The sequence below is a fragment of the Notothenia coriiceps genome, unplaced genomic scaffold (genome assembly GCF_000735185.1).
Source record: "Notothenia coriiceps isolate Sejong01 unplaced genomic scaffold, NC01 NC01_scaffold00023139, whole genome shotgun sequence".
NCBI lineage: Eukaryota > Metazoa > Chordata > Actinopteri > Perciformes > Nototheniidae > Notothenia > Notothenia coriiceps.
Window position 1 is genome coordinate 6,508 of NW_011355840.1, and position 20,282 is coordinate 26,789.

A 20,282-nucleotide genomic window follows, 5' to 3' on the forward strand; every position below is an offset into this window, starting at 1 on the left:
GATCAGCAGCACTTGAGGTTCACTTATAAATAGATCGTTATCATACAGTACTTTGGGATGGATGGCCATGAAATGAAGAAATTATCTAAAACGATGCAACATTTCCCATCTGCTCTTCTGATATCTGAGAGGCTGTTTATGTGGTTGTTCCTGCCATCAACCTTCCCTGATTAAAGCATAAAATATCCAGATGCAACAAACTTCACTAATGTCCTTAGGCCAAGTATTGTAGCTGACAACTGTGAAAAAGTGATGGCAATTTCAGTCGACACTAATTAGCCAACCTTTTTTCTATGTGTCTGCTTTATTACTATAAATAAAATACAAAAAAAGAATCCCATGGAGACAAATTAAACTGAGAGTGAGTGTTTATCTTGAATCCATTGTCATTTTAGAAGTTTCCCTATCTTTTGCCAAGCCTATTTGAATAACAGTGAATTAATTAATAGCTAACCTTCCCAATGGTATGTTTTTCCTCAGGGGATGTTCCCGATTTTGCCCCTGATCCAGGATCTTTATGGTTCAAGGTTCAAGGTTCTTTATTTGTCATACAAACATAGCTACAGAGTAGTTATGTCGATGAAAATATTAGGTCACAGGCTTCTCCAACAGTGCAACACAATAATACAGATAAACTGAAAAATATAGTGCAAATAAATATGAAAAAGTAAATACAAAAATAATTTTTTTTTTTTAAAGTGAAATAAGAGTCTATTATGCAAGCTATTGGAATGATATTTTAGATAATTACTAAGTAGCAGATGAATGTTATGGATTTTGTTTCAACAGTTCAGGTGTTTAACAGATGTTGTTTCAGCAGTTCAGTTGTTTAGCAGTCTTATTGCCCGTGGTATGAAACGGTCTCTGAATCTGGTGGTTTTAGTCCGGATGCTGCGGTAACGCCTGCCAGACGGCAGCAGACTGAACAGTTTGTTGCTGGGGTGATGAGGGTCTTTTATAATCCTGAGGGCTTTCTTCCTGAGCCGCTGAGAGTAAAGGTCCTCCATGGATGGCAGCTCCGTCCTGGTGATGTTCTGTGCAGTTTTCACCCCCCTCTGTAAAGCCTTACGATTGAGGGCGGTGCAGCTGCCGTACCAGGCCGTGATGTAGAAGGTCAGGATCCTCTCTATGGTGCACCTGTAGAAGGTCAGGATCCTCTCTATGGTGCACCTGTAGAAGGTCAGGATCCTCTCTATGGTGCACCTGTAGAAGGTCAGGATCCTGGAATCCATGTTGAACCTCCTCAGCCTGCGGAGGAAGAAGAGATGCTGTTGAGCTTTCTTGGTGATGGTGGTGGTGTGAAGAGTCCATGTCAGGTCCTCAGTGAGGTGGACCCCAAGGAACCTGAAGCTGCTGAATCTCTCCAGCGCAATCCCATTTGTATTTGTATTTATTTATAGAAGGNGCGGTCCTGTGTCATGGATCGCGAGTCCTGGATCTTGAGTCGTGGCTGTGGTCCTGGATCATAAGTTCTGGATGGATATCCTCGTGGATTCATCTTCCTATTATACACACATGCATTTCCAAACATTTGGACTACCTATGTTGCAAATGTATTATCTTTTCAATTTACACACGGCATCTATTGCACGTCTGTCCGTCCTGGGAGAGGGATCCCTCCTCTGTTGCTCTCCCTGAGGTTTCTCCCATTTTTCCCTTTAAACTGTGGGGTTTTCTCCGGAAGTTTTTCCTTGTACGATGTGAGGGTCTAAGGACAGAGGGTGTCGTATTGTCATACGGATATTCTGTACAAACTGTGAAGTCCACTGAGACAAATGTAACATTTGTGATATTGGGCTATATAAATAAACATTGATTGATTGACATACGCAAAATGCTTCTGATTTATTATCATTATTTATCTATTTGTCATAACAAGGTTCAAGGTTCTTTATTTAATCATAGCTACAGTGTAGTTATGCCAAAGAAAATCTTGTGTCACAGGCTTTCCAACAGAGCAACACAAAACACAGATAAACAGAACAAATATAGTGCAAGTAAATAGTAATACAAAAAGAAAAATACTTTAAAAAAAAAAGTGAAATAGTGCAATAAGAGTCTATATGCAAGTTATTGAAATAGGATGTACATTATACGTAAATAGATCAATAATTTAAAAATATTTTTTAAGTAGCAGCCAGATGTATATCATGGATGTTGTTTCAACTGTTAAGGTGTTTAACAGTCTTATTGCCTGTGGGATGAAACTGTCCCTGAGTCTGGTGGTTTTAGTCTATGTTTGTGGCTGGGGTGATGGGGGTCTTTTATAATCCGGAGGGATTTCTTCCTGAGCCGCTGAGAGTAAAGGTCCTCCATGGATGGCAGCTCCGTCCTGGTGATGTTCTGTGCAGTTTTCACCGCCCTCTGTAAAGCCTTACGGTTGAGGGCGGTGCGGCTGCCGTACCAGGCCGTGATGCAGGATACTCTCTATGGTGCACCTGTAGAAGTTGCAGAGTATCCTGGAGTCCATGTTGAACCTCCTCAGCCTGCGGAGGAAGAAGAGCCGCTGTCGAGCTTTCTTGGTGATGGTGGTGGTGTGGTGAGTCCATGTCAGGTCCTCAGTGATGTGGACCCCGATGAACCTGAAGCTGCTGACTCTCTCCACCGTAGTCCCATTGATGGCGATGGGGGCGTTTCCCTCTCTCTGCTGCTTCCTGTAATCCACAATCAGCTCCTTGGTTTTGCTGACATTGAGATGGAGGTTGTTATCCTGGCACCAAGATGTCAGGTTTTCGACCTCCTCTCAGCAAACTTCACGATGGTGTTGTTGCTGTGTGTGGCCACGCACAGCGCCATATAGATAGAAGTCTGGCCACACAGTCGTGTGTGAACAGTGTGTGAACAGGGGGTGGAGAGGGCTGAGCACGCAGCCTTGAGGGGCTCCGGTGTTGAGGATCAGGGTGGAGAATGTGATGTTTCCCACCCGCACTGCCTGGGGTCTGCCCGTCAGGAAGTTCAGGATCCAGTCACAGAGGGCGCTGTTGAGCCTGAGGTCTCTGTGCTTGAACCTTGAATTAAAGCCTTGTTGCATATTGATGTTTTTCAGGATGAAGTGAAGAGGTATCATCGCTTCTGCAATCATATTGAAGGGCAAGCAGTTCCCAAGGTGGAGAGGTAAGACATTACACAAAAGTGTCTCTCCTGTTCCATGCATAAGTACTCATATTTTATGGACATCACTTAATCTACAACAAGGGTCGTATACTCTGATGTAAATCATAGACACTTATTCTGCCATAACAAGGCCCACTATTGAGCATGAACTCTACCGTGACGTCCTCTTTCTCTACCAAGAGCTTATTATGCCATTACTTTCAATATCCTTTGAAATATAAACTTGATTTTGTTTTGCTTAAAACTGTGTGCTGTTTTTGTTGTGTATGGGCATTTGTTGTTTATCTATCTTGTCATTATCATAGAGGCCGTCCTCGTAGGAGTGAGGAAGAGGATGACAATAGCCCTCGTCGCCGTGAGCAACAAAACCATCTGGAAATCAAGGCTATTGTGTGAGTATCACCTGTTCTACACTTTGAGTCAATTTCACACAGAGTGCCATCCATGTTACCTCTGACCTTAAAAGTGCATTTTATTTGTTGTGTGGGAGAAATCAATTTATGTGCGGCTTTAATTCAATCGTCCCGCTGATTAGGTTTCAGAACCAGGGTCAGAGTGCACTTCTGAGTGCATGAATCCTCGTAGGCTGCCATCTCGCACCATTTTCCCTAAACAAGGGCCCTCGCTTTTATAGATTTAACAGGCAGGGACAGCTCTCGCCTCGGGCTTCCACTTCCTTGGAAGACGAGGATAGAGAAAAGAAAGCTAATGTTTTTGTATAGAGTTAACATGATTGGGGTGTAGAAAGGTGAGACGGATTGTAAAACATTTCAGGATAACCTCACAGAAACGGCAAAGGAATAGGATGCAGGAACAGATAGACGGAGCAAAGGGAGAATAAAAGTGGAGAAATAGGAATTCAGGAAGAAGGGGGGGGGGGAGTATTGGTTTTGGAGCTAGGAGTTATGGCTTAATTCAATTTGTTCCATTTGGCTCAGCTGTCTCTCTGCTCCAATGGAGGTGAATGTGTTCCTCCATCGGGTAATTGATCCAACACTCCATCCTGGACCTTGGTGCTGGGGTGACTACAGGGAGGAAATAAAGTTTAAAGAGAGAGACAGAGAGAGGTATCTGTGGAAGTTGAAAAACAGGGATGAGATACTTGGTGGGGAGTAAAGCTGAGAAAACATATCCAGAGAGAATATGTTTCAGAATAGCCAAGAAATACATTTAGGAAAGGAAAGTCTCAAAAGAAGAAAATACAGTGTTTAGAGAGAAATTAGATATGGTGCATGGTGACATCATTTTGTACTTTTTTGTGATCATGTTTTAAATCAAAATACCATATTGATTTAAAAGTTTCTTATCGTTTTACTGATAAATAAACCAGTAAAGTTATAGCCTGGAATGCAAACGTCTAAAAATCAAGGATTCCCAAAGTTATGCCTCCCATATGGCAACTCCCTAATTCAGTTTCCTACCGATATGCAGATGTCACTGATACGTGTTTTGTCCACTTATATCCACAGGATTCAGCGGGCTTGGCGTGCGTGCACATCCCGCAGAGAGAGCTGGCAGGGACAAGGGGAGGACCGCGGCAGCCAGAGTCGGGGTGAGACAGTGCCTCCCGAGGGCCTCCAGGACCCTGTGGTGACCACCGGTATTTCTCCGGTAAGACCGCATAAAGAAAATCTAACAGGCAGCCATATGGTGCAACATGAGAGTGTGGCGAGAGATCTAGATTTTTCTGTTATGTCGTCTGAGATATCAGCTGTGATCTGTTTATTCTGCCGATGATGAAAAAAGAATGGGTGAGTGGATGCATGGATGGGTAGACTAATAAAGAAGAGAGAAAAAGTGGGAGCAAGGCGGGGTGTTTACTTCTAGTGTCATCTGGGGGACTGCGGGGGTCGTATCGGTGGAGGTGGGTTGGATGCCAGCTGGCACGGTGCCCAGATCTGTAATTAGCCATTAATTAGGTACATTTTCAAAGCTGGTTGATTGATTAATGAAGTGCCTCTGCCCTTGTCCTCCCCCATCTCAACCCCCACCCACCTCCTAACCCTTCAGTCTCCAGAGGGAGTGCAGGGGAGAGAATTAAACAGTGCTCACAGGGCATGGCAGCCAAACAAAACAGGAGAAAAAATGACTGAGTAGCAAATACGCAGTGAAAAGAGAAGGGGGTAGAAGGGAACAAAGTCGGGGGAGAAAGGCAGAGATAAGGAGATGAATGCGATGAAATAGATGTCTTTGGATCGCCCCAAATTCTAAGTGACAGACAAGGATACACACACACACACACACACACACAGTTGGCTTTGGTAGTTTCTCTGTCTGTGTTGGCTCTCACAGTGTAGTAATCACACTAGCTACCCACGCATTCCTGCCCACGCTCTTTGCATAGAGAGTCTCAGAGAAATATGATGTCATGTCTGCATACTCACTGTGTGTGTGGGATGCTTTTTTTTCCCACTCTGTTTTTAAGCAGAGTTGAGAAGAAGCAAGATTCCCTAGCAAACAGATGGGCTGGTGTCCTGGTGAGACTGTGTGTGTTTGTGCATGTGTGCTTTGTCTTTATGTTGTTTGTTCTGCTTGAAAGAGTTTGTTGCTCATTAGCACAGCAGCAAATGTCTTCCTAATTAGAAAGTTACTGTAACTTAAAAAACAATATGACAAAGAACCGCCCCCCCCTTTATCTCTGCCCTCTTTGCTTTTCATTTTTTCAACATCGTCTTTATTAGACTTCCAAATGATATATTATTCCTACGAGCCATCCAATCCATTTATTGCAGTGGTAACTTGATATGTGGCTTTCATACCCCCTTACCGACCCTACCCTTAGTAGTCAGTGTGACATTGATTAACACCTGTGGTGGAATGTTTTTTTAGTATCTGTTTAATGCGGTTTTATAGCACTACATGGTATAAAGAAATACAGTATGCAGTAATATGTAGTTCTATTTATAGTTAAAAATCTTAGACCTAAACACACAATTAACATTAAGTTAACCTTGTTCCAGCAACAGTTCATACTGGACCTAACATAAACATTAAGCAAACAAAATAAAAAAAAGTATCCACATATCTATTGAGACTCAACACATTTTGATCATGATCATCCAAACCAATGTACCAGTAGTTGAAAGTGAGTGGTCTTGTCTGTTCAACAAAGAAGCATGACATTAATAACACTTTAGATTAGTAATCCAGAAAAATTCATTGTTGTTTATTATTATTATAAATTAAAACATTATAATTATAAATTGATGGATCTCAATATATTTCAACAATATAAATATTGAGTTAAATTCCATTTGAGTTAATTTTTCTTGAACATATGGCATACAGTATGATATGCTACTTAAGTCACTTTAAGATAAATACAATTAATATGCAGAACATTACAGATGTATGTATAATATCCAAGAATACACATAATGGCCACAATTTACACTTGCCAATACCTGGTCCGGTCACACAGTACGTTTCAATATTGTGTTTTTGTAGTAATGCTGAACACCCACTGCTGTTTTTCACTCCAACTTGTTTCCTCCACTACCCTGCATCACTCCTCTTGCCTCTACCTCCGCCCACAACACACTCCTACCTCTTGTGTTTTTTTTTATTGCTCTGCCTTTTCTCTTTCCCTCTGTGTCTCGCACTCTCTCTTTGCCTGTCCTCATTCCCACTGTATCACTCTCCTGTGGCTGTCGTGCTCTCTGAAGGACAGACATTCATCAATGTGAGGCGAGGGTGCAACATGTTGTGTGTTTGTGTGTTCATGTGTGTGTGTGTGTGTGTAGGCTCATATGAGCTCATGCGCTTGAAGGACCTTGGTACTGGCCTGTAGGGGAGGGGGGGAGGTTCAAACATACAGTACTTCATGCATATTTCATGGACCTCATATTGAACAGCACACACACACACACACACACACACACACACACACACACACACACACACACACACACACACACACACACACACACACACACACACACACACACACACTCACTTGAGAGAGTCATAGCAGATTAATTGCTCGTCGGTCTGTGTTGCGGAACAATTGATGCTATTTCTCTCTGTGTTCATACCCTACAGACATATTGTAAAATATTCAAAAACGTAATTATTTACATATGTGTATTAGTATGTGGAGGATATTCTCATAGTGATGGGCTTCAGTACTTTTACTTTAGGGAAACACAATGCACTCCTACTTTCGTAAACGTTTTTTTTGTAATACTCAAGTCAACCTCCAAATTGAACTTCATTACAGTACTTCAGTAAATGTAGTTTTAATTCCACCAGTTTATATGATACCAGGTTTACACATACAAGGAATTTGCTTCATAATGACCACTAAGGATCAATATAAAGACATTGATTGAAGCAAAAACAAATAACAGTATTTCTAGCTGTGTTTTTACAACAGAATATCACATTTTCAATTTTTGTATTCATGAAATGTCGATCAGTGTTTGAGTTTGAGCCGAGAGTGACTTTGTGTCAGTTTAAGGTGAGAGGGAATCGAACCCTCGCCCTCTGTGGTCTCTTTATAGTATCTCCCTGTTTGGCTTTTGGCCCCCGATCTGATTGATTGACACATAGGTGGGCGGGGCTGCCCTCTGACCTACAGCAGCGCTCCGTGAGGGTGATTGACAGCTGTCAGAGCAGCAGGCTTCTCTCCGGTTCTCTCTCTAACTTTCTGCAGGTTTTGTTTGAAACAACTCAATTAAAAATGTAAAACTTGTGCTTCCATCAGTTTGTTTCAAGCTACTGTTTTTAAGAATGATTTATTATTTAGTGCTGTGTGTTTGGTGTCATCTCAGGTTATTTAAGCTTTGTGACTTTTAAACTTTATGTATGAAGCACTATACACCTTAATTCTACCCGGAAATCTTTCAGAAGTGGTTACAATATATTCTGCACCAAAAACAGGAATACGCTTTTTCAATTATAATCCACTAAATAATTTGTGTTTAAATTAAAGTTACCTCATTTTTCTGAGTTCATAAACTGAAATTAATCTCGAAACTTTTTGCTATAAAGAATGAAGAAGGTTTTAATTAAAAATCTAAATGTTTGGATTTAACAACATATAGGCTGCAGGTGAAAAATAGTGAGTAGTGGAAAGAGTACTCAGATCTTTCAAAATGTTACTTAACTAACAGTAAAGTAGAATAAGCATTCCCAATATACTAAACGGGGAGAAACACAGGGATATAAGCCTTTGCAGACCATTTACATGCACTAAAACATATAGCACTCACTAGATTAAAGGGGAAAACACCAAAAAGCAATAGGGCCTCTTTAAAGGAGTTCTGGTTTGGATTACCCACAAATGACATGTGACCTTGGGCAAGATACTGAACCCTGAGGTGCTCCTGATGGCCAACGGTGTGTGTGTGTGTGTGTGTGTGTGTGTGTGTGTGTGTGTGTGTGTGTGTGTGTGTGTGTGTGTGTGTGTGTGTGTGTGTGTGTGTGTGTGTGTGTGTGTGTGTGTGTGCGTGCGTGTGTGGTAGCTTCCCTAGAGCAAGTGGTGCTGCTCTGTATGAATGAGGTGTGAATGGGTGAATGACTCGTAGTAGGAAGAGCTTTGAGGGGTCGAAAAGACCTGATAAAGAGATTAATAGATGTTGGGGAGATATTTCCCAAGGCCCATCACTTTGACCCAGTTTATCAGTTCTGTCCAGACTGAGCACACACACCTGTAGCCTTGGTGCTGTGCTCTCAGTGTTCTGTCTCCCTGTTCCTGCCTGTTGGCCTCAGCTGATAGAGGTGTTATGATTCTATCTTGNTCAGCCGAAACTCTTCTTCAGACGACGACTACAGGCCGACTGGAGGTCAGTGAGCTCTGGATGTGGGCTCAGAACAGTCTCATAACACACACAGAGGGAATCAAACTGTTTTTCAATGCACACACAAATGTGTTTCATTTTGTTGGGGAAACATTTACTTTGACCCAGTTTATCAGTTCTGTCCAGACTGAGCACACACCTGTAACCTTGGTGCTGTGCTCTCAGTGTTCTGTCTCCCTGTTCCTGCCTGTTGGCCTCAGCTGATAGAGGTGTTATGATTCTATCTTGCTATACAGCATGTTGATTATTCTCTCTGAACTAGCTAAACACATGGGTCTGGGGTAGAGATCTTCAAAATTGGATTGGCATCTCAACCGTGTGGTCAGATCGTGGCCCGAAGCTCCAAATAAACCGTCAGTGTTTGAGAGCTCCAGCTCTCCTCGTGTCTCTCTGAGTCCTGTTTCCAATTGCTTCAGAAGTTTCCCCCACACGTTTCATAAACATGTAAATAAAATCCAAATACAGAAAAAAGTTTAACATATGTATTTTTGATCCACACATATTTGTTTTCCGTATAAAACCTCTGCAACTGCAAACACAACCCGCTCTCTGTGCACGGATCGCTGTTTTTGAGACTCCCCTCATGTACGCATTTTGCGCTGTGCGGAGCTGACGGGTCCATGGTCCTGCCTGCAGGCGCTAATCTCAGGACTGATAAGGAAGTGTGTGTTTTATGAGATGGCAGCGAGGTTTCAGATCAGATTATTAAATCAAAGAGGCTTAATGTTTTCTATTATATTATTTCACTATAGCTATGTGGACGGTGTCAAGGTCCAATGTTGACCAAAATTATCAATAGCGGGTGTAACTAAAATACAAGATGTCTTTATTTATATATATATTTATATATATATATATTATAACAATAATAATAGAAAAGATTGTATTAGCGTGCATTTCCTGTTCTGAAAGTGGCGATTTTATTTTGTGATTATATAATACTTGTATTAATGGTGCGTTCACACCGGAAAACTCGCCTCATTCATCTGAGTCAGCTTCTTGAGCCGTATCTGGCCGTGCAACACTCACAGTGTCACATACTGTATGCAGAAGTATTATTTTAAGAAACACATTAAGTTGAGGAAACACTCGAGNGGTTTAGAGCAATAGCCCCTCCAAATGTTTGTGCACGTCCCTGCCTCCAGGCTCAACTTCACATTCTGCATGTCCATTTATCTGCATTCATTTACGAAAGATACATCAAAACTGATTGGCTGCAGATTTTAATACAAATTCGGCCACAGCAAAGAACCTAGATCTGTAAAGACTAATAGAGGAAGATCAGCAAGTTTTATTGGAAGCGATGATAGGCATATTGAATAGTTCGCCCTGTATGTGTAGCTTTTAAACCATGCTGTTTTTGTAGGGCGTTGTGAAGGTGTGCATAAGTGTTTTTTTTCATGATAGCATCGTAATGCATGACTCTGATGCCTGAGTGGATGCATGATTCACAGTGTGGCCCGCTGGGATGGCTGGGTGAGTGTTATTCAGAGACACAAACCAACCATCAAAGCAAAAGTTTTGAGATGAGAATGAAAATGAAATGCTCCAGTGCTGTGCCTCTTCATCACAAAGAAACCAATACTGCTTCAAGGCTGCCTGATCACTAATGAAATAATGTCAGTGCTGGATGGTTAAAAGAAGGGAAGGACTTTGAAAAAAGTGTAGAATTTAGATAAAAATATACTAAATCATCCATACTTGGTTTGTGCTAATGAAAGTGTGTGTCGGTCTGTGGCTCTGTTTGCTTTCTAACAGTGTTTGTGGACATTGATCTCTTCCTATCGCAGTGACATGTTTGCACTTTTCTCCCCTCCTTTCCAGGGGCAAAGGCGGAGAGAAAGTGTTAGTGTAAGCATTTCTGCAGCCTGCGTGGGAGATCATTCTCTCATCTCTCACCGCAGAGAATCTCACAAAGCGAAGTGACGGCTTCATCCATGCCTCCACCTCTACCCCCCTTAATCCTTTTCTCCCAGCCTCACTCTATGTCATCCCTCGGTTTTCCCTCCCACTGCCTCTCGAAGCACATCCACACATCCACGTTCCCAAACACTCGACAGTCCCCCATTTCTGCAGACAGATGCTAACAGATTACTTGTTTTATTGGTGTCAGTTGGTGTCTCATTTGAAATGAATTTATATATCTCTGCCCCAGAGTTGACATCGATCGGGCTTAACTCACTTAATAGCCATGACATTTGCCTATTAGCTTATTTAATGTCAAAACAGGCTCAGCTGGCTTCCTGAGAAACAGTATCTCTCGCAGTTGTATACGTTAGGGATGAAAATGATTGCTTGTGCAAAATATAAACTCCAGAAGAATATTCAACTCAAGTATACACAGGGAGACATGGACTCACACAGTTTACTCTGCTGCATAAGCTGATATTAGGCATCCTTTGTTTTTTAGTGCTTTTTTTTTGGATGATTTGCTGCTGTTTGCGGTAAATTAAACAAATTAAACAATTTAATGATATATACTTTTCTGTTGTCTCTATATATATTCAGTGTAATGTACATGTCCTTTAGCATTGGTACAATCAGCTCAAACTCAGCCATGCCATATTATCCACACAGCTTCTTTTGCTGGTAATTACCTGCATGTATTTTCTTGGATTTAATCTTTTGCTGAATAGTTTTGCCTCCTCTTAACAAGGGCTTAACAAGTAACACATCTGCAAAGTGATCGATTGCTCTGTAGATTGGTGCATATGACATTTCTGTTGCACTAAATAAATTAGTGCTGCAGAAATGAACATTTCAGGCGTACATGTGAGCAGCTTCAATGATTTTACCCTGCCATTATTTGATTATTCTTTATGTGCCCCCAGCTAAAATAATTAAATCTAATGACTCTTTTTATGTGGAAAGACTCAGCATATGAGAATCTTCATAGACATAGGGCATATACCCCGGCATACACCTGATCTGATAGAGAAAGTGAAGCTCCAAAATAGCCATTGATTTTATGAAAGCCCATTGGGAAGATATCTTAGAGATTTATCATGGCTATGTGCTAGAGAGGGAATACGAGAGCAGTAGAAAGCTGATGTCTCCGGGAGGTGGAGAGGGAACGATGAATGCCTCGAATCCTGAAAGTAGGAGGTGGGAAAATATAGAAGATGTGCTGGATTTTGGAGTGATTATAAGGATAATAACTCTGCATTAGAGCCTCCGTGAGCCATTTGTGTGGGTGTGAGGTGGAGTGTATGCGCAAGCGCAGGTATGTCTGTCAAAGTGTCTCATTTCTTCTTCATCGTCGTCTCTCTCCAAACTGCTCCAGATTAGATTAATGTTGACCATTATGGACTTACAAAGAAACACACACTTGCATGCTCACATCAGCTCATGTACACACATATAAACACACCAATGTTGTCTTCAGTGGCACATTAAGAGCATCTTAGGACCCCTTAAAAAAAAATCAATGAAAGCCGTTACATAAATGGAGAAAAGCTGACAGGTGAAAAAAGAGCAGAGGGAAAGATAGATCTTGGCCTGAATATGGAGTGGAGGTGGAGGGAGTGAGCATTTTCGCTAATTGTAGTCTTCTCACTTACTGTTGTTTGTTGGCATTTACTGTTGTTTTTAGTGTGAGCACAGAATCCTGAATCACTTAATTTGATATTTACAGCAGGGTGTGTGCGGCATTATAATGAGAGCAATAGTTTACAGCTAATTGGTTATTTATCTAGAAAACATGCCATTTAGCTGACATTACTTAAACTAAACAAGCATATAGCATGCTCACATATGGCCTCATATAGATATGGATGTGACACATATACACACTCGCAGAGACAATAACGAAAGATAAATCAGCTGGAAGCGTCTCCCGACCATCTGCAGTTGTAGCAATAACAATCTGGTACCTAAGGCTATGTGCTCTACTGTTCTATTACAGCACACTTCTCTCTGCACACACACTTTCCCCCATTCTCCAGCCTCCAGATTGTGTCTCTCCTCATCCTTTCTTTCAACATCTCTTTCTATCTCCTACTTTCCCACCCCCCCCCAACTCCCCTCCTTGCAGGGCTCGTCCCCCTCTTTAGCCGAGTTCATACGCATATATGCATAGTCCTCGTGGCCAGAGAGTGATAATGAGATCCCTTGGGGAGAGACGAGTAGTGTAAAGAGCAGAGGAGGGCAGCAGAAGGGAGGAGAATAGTTGAGAGTTGATATCCTTTCTGACCTGCTAAGATATGAAAACTCTGGAATAGTTCACCCCCACTCTAACTCTCACCATCCCCATGCCTCTTCTCTCCGCCTCCCTCCCTCTCTCCATCATCTCCTCCCCCCTTTTTCTTCCGTTCATCAGCCACATACCATTACTGTCCAATAACCAGATCAGAGGCATTATAATCTTCTTCTGACAGCCTCCCTGCTGTGTGTGCAGTACACTCGTGGTGAGAAGGGGCTAAGGGCGAACTGTAAACAGACATTGGTAGCAATCCTCAGAGAGGAGAGGGTATCTGGATGAAATCAAAAGTGTGAATACTGTAGGAGGAGGGTGGAAAAAGCAAAAGGGGGGGAGAAAATGAAAGTTGTACATTTTATCCATAGGGCAGCAGGCCCATAAGGTATTCTCTTCTTCTTCTGCTGATTTGATCATCGGCACATTGCTTGTCACAAAATCATAGTCCTTAGAGAGAGAATCTACAAACACATTTTCTCTTATACATCTGTGATTTTGGGATTCCTGCTTACGGAGCTCTTATCAAGGTTCAAGGTTCTTTATTTGTCATACGAACTTAGCTACAGAGTAGTTACGTCGATGAAAATCTTAGGTCACAGGCTTCTCCAACAGTGCAACACAATAATACAGAAAAACAGAAAAATGTAGTGCAAGTAAATATAAAAAGTAAATACAAAAAGAAAAATAGTTTTAAAAAAGTGAAATAAGAGTCTATATGCAAGCTATTGGGATGATATATTAGATACATAGATAAATAATTACTAAGTAGCAGATGAATGTTATGGATGTTGTTTCAGCAGTTCAGTTATTTAACAGTCTTATTGCCTGTGGGATGAAACTGTCTCTGAATCTGGTGCTTTTAGTCCGGATGCTGCGGTAACGCCTGCCGGACGGCAGCAGACTGAACAGTTTGTGGCTGGGGTGATGGGGGTCTTTTATTTGGTCAGTTTGAGCTCTTTGAATAATAATTTCTCCTCTATTGTTGAACTTAAGTTGGCACCATCTACAGATAACTCCCCTCTACATCAAACACACACAGGCTAAATAGAAGGGGTTGATGAGCTGGTCAATGACTGTTAAACCAGAAGCACCTCCCTGATATCATAAAGTCCTGGCTGTGACGGCCCTCTGCTGATTGTCTCATTAGTCTGAGCCATAATGGAGATTCAAGCTTCTCATCACTGATCCAACAGTTTGAGTTCGATTAACGGAATGTTCTCTGGCCATTTAAGGAGACATTGTTTTTGTCGATGTGGTGTTGATGGTCCTTACACAGACACATGCATTTATCCTCTTTTCCTCTATGTACTGTTTCTAGCAATCTGTCTGTCTTCCCAGGTGTATGTGTTTCCATCTGTTTCTCTTTCTGTTTGTTTATCTCTGAAGCACACCTAAAGCCCTGAAAGAGATTACACTAACTAAGTATTTCAGTCGCCATAGTGCTGTTGTTTCAGCTGCTGGATTCCCTGCTGCAGCAACATAATGATCTTGTGTCTTTCCTCTTTGTTGATAAAGTTGCTCACAGGGCTGTTTGTTTGTCTTTGTATTCAATTGCAGGTAGACAGGTTTATTCCTTAGTCCTTGTCAAATAGTGGGACACAATTTAAAGGAGATTTGTGAGGCATATCTGAATTGTTGTCATATCAGAGGGGGATTTCTGATAAGGGTTGTAGCCGCGGGGCTCAGTCGATTCTCACGCAATGTTTTCCAGCCTAAGATCTCATATTGAAAACTGACCTTGTGAGATTTACACTTGCTCCTGAAAAGCTAACCTTTAACCACTGAGCCATGTTAAATATGTGTGAGTGTGCATGTCTGTGCTTGCAAGTGTGTGTTTGGTATATTGGATAAGTGTGTTAAGTCTGCCTTTGGAGGCTCTGGAGATGTCCTGTGGGTGGATTTCTCACAGGCACATTTGATCTCTGTCTGCCCTTTCTCGTGTGTTTTGATCTGTGAGTCAGGTTTGAAGGGAGGGGGTGTTGTCCTCTAGTTTGATGCGTATAAAGACGATCAGTTTTTCACTGCATCACAATGAAAAGAACGTACCACATTAAAGGATTACAAATATAGATTGCAGATTGGGCCCAATGCACTTCCCTCATGCTGTCCATGTGCAGGTTAGCGTGTAAAAACAGTGCTGTGAGTGTGCTGGGTAATCTTCCCAGCCTAAGAGCTTTTTTGCGTATTTGCATATACATTTACATCAACTGTAAAGGTTTTTACAGGCACGTTACTGTGTGTGGAGTACATGTGTGTGCCATGTGAACCCACGTACAGAGCACCTGCCTGGTTGCCCCCTCTAGCAGTTTAAATATTGGCCCAATGTGTCCTCATCTTACCATCACCATGGTAACAGTGAATCTGCTCAAGACGTCCTTATTTACTTGTGCAAATGACATCCTGCGGTTCTCGTACCTGTCAATCACAATCCAAAGAAAATTGTTAATTTTCAGCCAAATAGGTGAGCACAGTCAGTCTCAGCTCTAACTGATGTAACCTTCACTGTGACAAGTTAGTTAGTGTGTAAGCCAGGTGCTATCTGTAGAAATCAATGCCTCTTTAAAGTTTTTAAATCAGTGGCTACTCATGCATTACCTTATGACCATGTTGGGATTCTAAATTAAAACCGAAATTATTGTCCATGCTTTATGTGTGACGTTACCCATATATTTGATATAGCCTGCTACCACGATGATCCAGATAAGTGACAGAAAATAAAGCTATATAAAAGTATTGCAGTATCCTGACAATTTAGGAGTTAATAATGATGGCTGTGGTCCCTGACATTTTGTATTATTGGCCCTAGTGATTGTCACTACTTGTCAAATAAATCATTCTGATCTTGGCAGTGAAACACAATGTGATCCTCTTATGAAGCCATTTCTAAAGGCTTTATCAGTAATGGCATACAGGAAACACTGAGTCTGTGCCACTGTGCATTGTTAATGACTACTTGTGAGCTACTGTTCTATCTCTGTGAACATAATGGTGTGTGTGTGTTTGTGTGTGTTTGTGTCCAAGTGTGAGGGGAAGAAGGTTTACGATACTGTTTACAGTAAAATGTTTGCTTTGAAGAATGATATCATGCATCAGCTCCTTTAGTCATTTAGCAGATGCAATTTCCTGCCACAGAGTGAACAGGGATTAGTAGATAGAATTCCAAGAGAGCGGGAAGAGTGGCTGAGAAATAGATGAGTGCAGGAACATTGGCTGAATGTTAACATATCTTCTGGATTTAGAGGTAGATGCTATGAAGGGATTTGATGGAGGAAAATGAACATAATCTTTGCTTTAGTTTCCTTCTCTTTTTAAGTTTGTACAAGTAGACTATTAAATGTTCATATAATTGTATATAAGATCAATTATTTGAAATTACTTTTCAGCTAACAAAAAATTTACAATTATTTTTCATGCTTATTATATTATGCTCATAATTATTGAACGTTTTTAAATACCACCAATAAGCATGCTAGTTTCATACAAAAGCAAACATAGCTTTGAAAATCCAATTGTCTGTATTTTCTCTTTTACTATTGAGCGTGTATTAAAGTAAGTTATTAGGAAAATAAATGATTTCAAACTCCAGATGCAGACAGCCTGTTTGTATCAAAACCCTCAAATATTACTCTATATATATATATATACAGTTGCAAGAAAAAGTATGTGAACCCTTTGGAACTTCCTGGATTTCTGCATAAATTGGTCATAAAATGTGTTCTGATCTTCTCTAACGTCACAACCCTTAGTCAGACACAGTCTGGCTAAGCTAAAACCCAATACAAACAAATTTTTAATTAATGTTTTTTTTTTAAATGTTTTAATGAAACACACCATGGGTTAAAAAACATTCCAACAAGTGCCCCCAGGGGTTTGGAAAAGGTTCATGGTGGACCTTGGAACTTTTTTAAATATTATAACATGCTACTAACTTTCACTTTTAATACATTACATTACCTTACATTGCCCCAAAAATTTTTAAGCGTCAGCCCTAAATTAATGTTTTAATCGTAAATGTAATGTTAAAATAACCTTTGGTTGTTGAGCCCCCCTCCCCTTTGGCCCAGCATAACCCCCTCACCCCCAAAACGTTTTCCCCCTATGTTGCCATAAATCCAGACCCCCTGCCAACAACCGGGTCCAGCCGAAGGAAAAAACTTTTTTTTCTGGGGGGACCCCATTTGTTTTCCCCCCCCCTTTGTAACGAAACCCTGTTTTTTCCCCCAGTTTTTCCAAAGCAAAATATTTCTGGGGGAATGTCCTGGGGTGGTGAATCGCCCTCCCTCCCTTGAGGCAATGGCCACCAGCCCATCTTCAATTGGGTTTGAGGGGTCCCCAGATCCCCTGACTTGGGGCCACTCCCAGAAAAGCCGCTATTTCTTTTTCCCTTGGTTGAAGCCATTCCCTGTTTTTTTGTTGGTTTAATTTCCCTGGTTTTGCTTTTGGGGGTCCGGTTTTGCTCCTGTTTGCAATCACCCATCCCTCCTGGTATGAGCTCCCAATTGGGTGGAACCAGATGGGGGCCCCCTTTTAAAAGGTTTTCCTCCCGCCCAAATGGTCCCATTTGGGATAAACTTTTTGAAAGGGAACTTCCCCCCAAATTTTCCCCGTTGAAAATGATGGCAATTCCCATTGTCCCCCCAGGCCCCCCCCGAAGGGCCCCAAACAAAAGCAAGCCCCAAACCCATGAAATGCCCCTCCCCCTTCCCACCCATATCACCCAAGTTTGGGGAAATGAAGGGGTTTTGATTGTTTTGGTGTTCCCTTTGTCGCCTTTTTTTCTTCCACCCACATAGCCGTTTTTGTTTGGTGTTCCCCCCCTTCCCCCCCCCAAAACAACCTCCCACTTTGGGGGTTTTCATCCCCCCTGTTTCCACCAAGAATATTTTTGGGAAACATCCCCGGTTGCCCTCTTTTTTTGCCCCCCCCACTTTCCCACGTCCAAGAATGTTTCTTTCCTGGACCCAGCCAGTGGCTTTCCCCCTTCCCATTTTTTATGACCCAACCCTTATCAGAAAATTCCCCGGGGGGTAACTTCCCAAAGTTTCAACAACCTTTTTTTTCTTTGCCCCACCCATGGGTAATATATATATTGGTACAATTACGCCCTAGTAATAAAGCCAAAATCCCAACTAAAAGAACCCCTCCTCCAGCAAACAGATTAACCAGAATAACCCCCCTGAAAAATGAAAAAAAAAAACGCCCCTGAAAAACACCTTCCAAACCGATCAATCCACAAATAGTTTTTTCCCCCCCCTATTGTTTTTTTTTCCTGTCAAGCAACAGTAAAATAGATAATTTGATTTTTTGGCTTGTTTTCCCCACAGAAAATTAACATGGGCCCCGGCCCCGCCAATTTTTTCCCCCTTTTTTTTAAACCTTTACATAATGTTTTTTAGCCTGCCTTCCATTAACCCCCTCTTTATTTTTGCCACCTTCAAATCTCATCCCTTTCACACCCCTGAGTGCCTAACTTTCCTTTCCAAGTTCCCAACACCTTTGGGAACCTGCTGCCAAAGGGGCCTAACAAGTATATTGTTTTAAGTTTTTAAGCAGGGGGTCCTTGGTGGGCATATGTGGTAACACCAGAAAGAAAAAAGGAAAACTGAGAAATAATTCACCCCATTGTGAGGGGTTACCCTTAGGGCTGTACTCCCCGAATTAATGGCCCCAACAAAATCCCCTATCCCTCGGATTAATCTTTTTGGGGTCCCAAATAATTGAATACCCACATTTAATGAAAAAACCGATATCCATTTTTACTTTTGGAAACAGTCCTTTAATTGAAAAAAATGTGGAACATTTATGTTTTTTTTTTTTAAACAAAGTTTTGATTTAACCCATGAACCCTCTTTTAATAAATTCAAACTGAAACATACCCAAATAATAATAAAAATATCTAAATAAAAAAATATTCGTTTTATTTTCCCGATTTAAACTTTGTTTTTCTCCCATAACGGTTGCCCAAGCCAAAATTTCCGTAATTGCGAAATTAAAAAAACAAATTAATTGGAGCCCAGCCTAGGTTTTTTAACCCCCACAATTCCCCCCTTTTGCAGTTTAAAGCCCCCCCAAAAAAGGGGCCACCCGATTAGTCCCCCCATAAATGGTTAATGCAGCGGAGAAAGTTGTTTTTTAGAGTCCTCCCAAAAAGAAGGGCCAGAAATGGAAGGAAGAATAACCCTTTTGGGGTGAAAAAAGAAAGGTAACGAAAATCTTTTTTAAAACCTTTTTAAACCATGCGCCCAGCTTCCAGGGAAGGCCCCCTTCCTTTTTAATAATTTCGCTTTTTTTCCCAAAGTAAATCTGCCTCCATTTTGGATTCCCCCCTTCTTTTTAAAAAATGGAGGGCCCCCCCAAACCCACCGAAAAGCGATGGAATACCCTATTTGGGAGAGTAACCCATACCAATTCCCCAGCATAGCACTAAATTAACTAAAACCCAAGAATGGCCGGGGTTCCCCCCGGGGGAATCCCCCCCCAATATTTTCCACCCCCTCCTGGCCAGAAGTCTTTCATTAACCCTTCTTAAGTTTTAACCTCCTAGAAGCTTTTACTCCCCCCCCCTTTTAAATCGGTTTGGCCAAGTTGGGGGTTTTTGTTAACCCATCCCCTTTCTACGTGGGGTTCTTAAAAAAATGGCCCCCTTTTTTCCCCCTTTAAAGTGGTATAAAGACCCGATAAAACAAAGAAAGGAGGAGCGAAGAAAAGAGAACGAAAAGAAACCAATCCATCAGCTTTAATGAGCGCAAGTTTTTAATTAACTCTCCCCCATTTTTACAATTCCTCTTCTTTTTTTGGCCATCCCTTCCCCCTTTCCCTCTTTCCTTCCCCCTCAACTCTGTTTAAGCCCCGTTTAATTTTGGCCGTTCTTGGCACCCAAAAATAAAGTTTTTCTGTTCCTTGGGTGTTTGTTGTGAAAAGCTTTGGTTAATAAACACTCATTGTCCTTTTGGAGAAAGTAAATAAGGAATATAAAGGCCAGTTTTTTGTTTTCCAAAATGAAAAATTGTTTATTTGTTCTTGGAAAACAATAAGGAAGTTACCCTACCCAAAATTGACCCCTTTTTTAGCTTCCCCAAACCAAAGCCCCTAAGGGGTTTATTTATTTTTAAACTTGTACCTCCCGAATAATCTCAGGCTGGAACCCATAATGGAAAAAAGAGATTTGGAAC

General features: G+C 41.4%; 1 protein-coding gene across 1 annotated transcript in view; it reads left to right on the forward strand.

The window, feature by feature from the left end:
* Positions 1 to 3,046: 3,046 nt before the first annotated feature.
* LOC104954278 (uncharacterized) overlaps positions 3,047 to 20,282 on the forward strand; it is a gene marked incomplete at its 5' end in the record, with an annotated part of 67,986 nt that continues 50,750 nt past the window's right edge. Inside the window, 3 exons of the mRNA XM_010781363.1 lie at positions 3,047 to 3,114; positions 3,420 to 3,506; positions 4,584 to 4,725. Of these exons, the coding sequence (XP_010779665.1) occupies positions 3,047 to 3,114; positions 3,420 to 3,506; positions 4,584 to 4,725 (297 nt within the window). The remainder of the gene's footprint in view (positions 3,115 to 3,419; positions 3,507 to 4,583; positions 4,726 to 20,282) is intronic.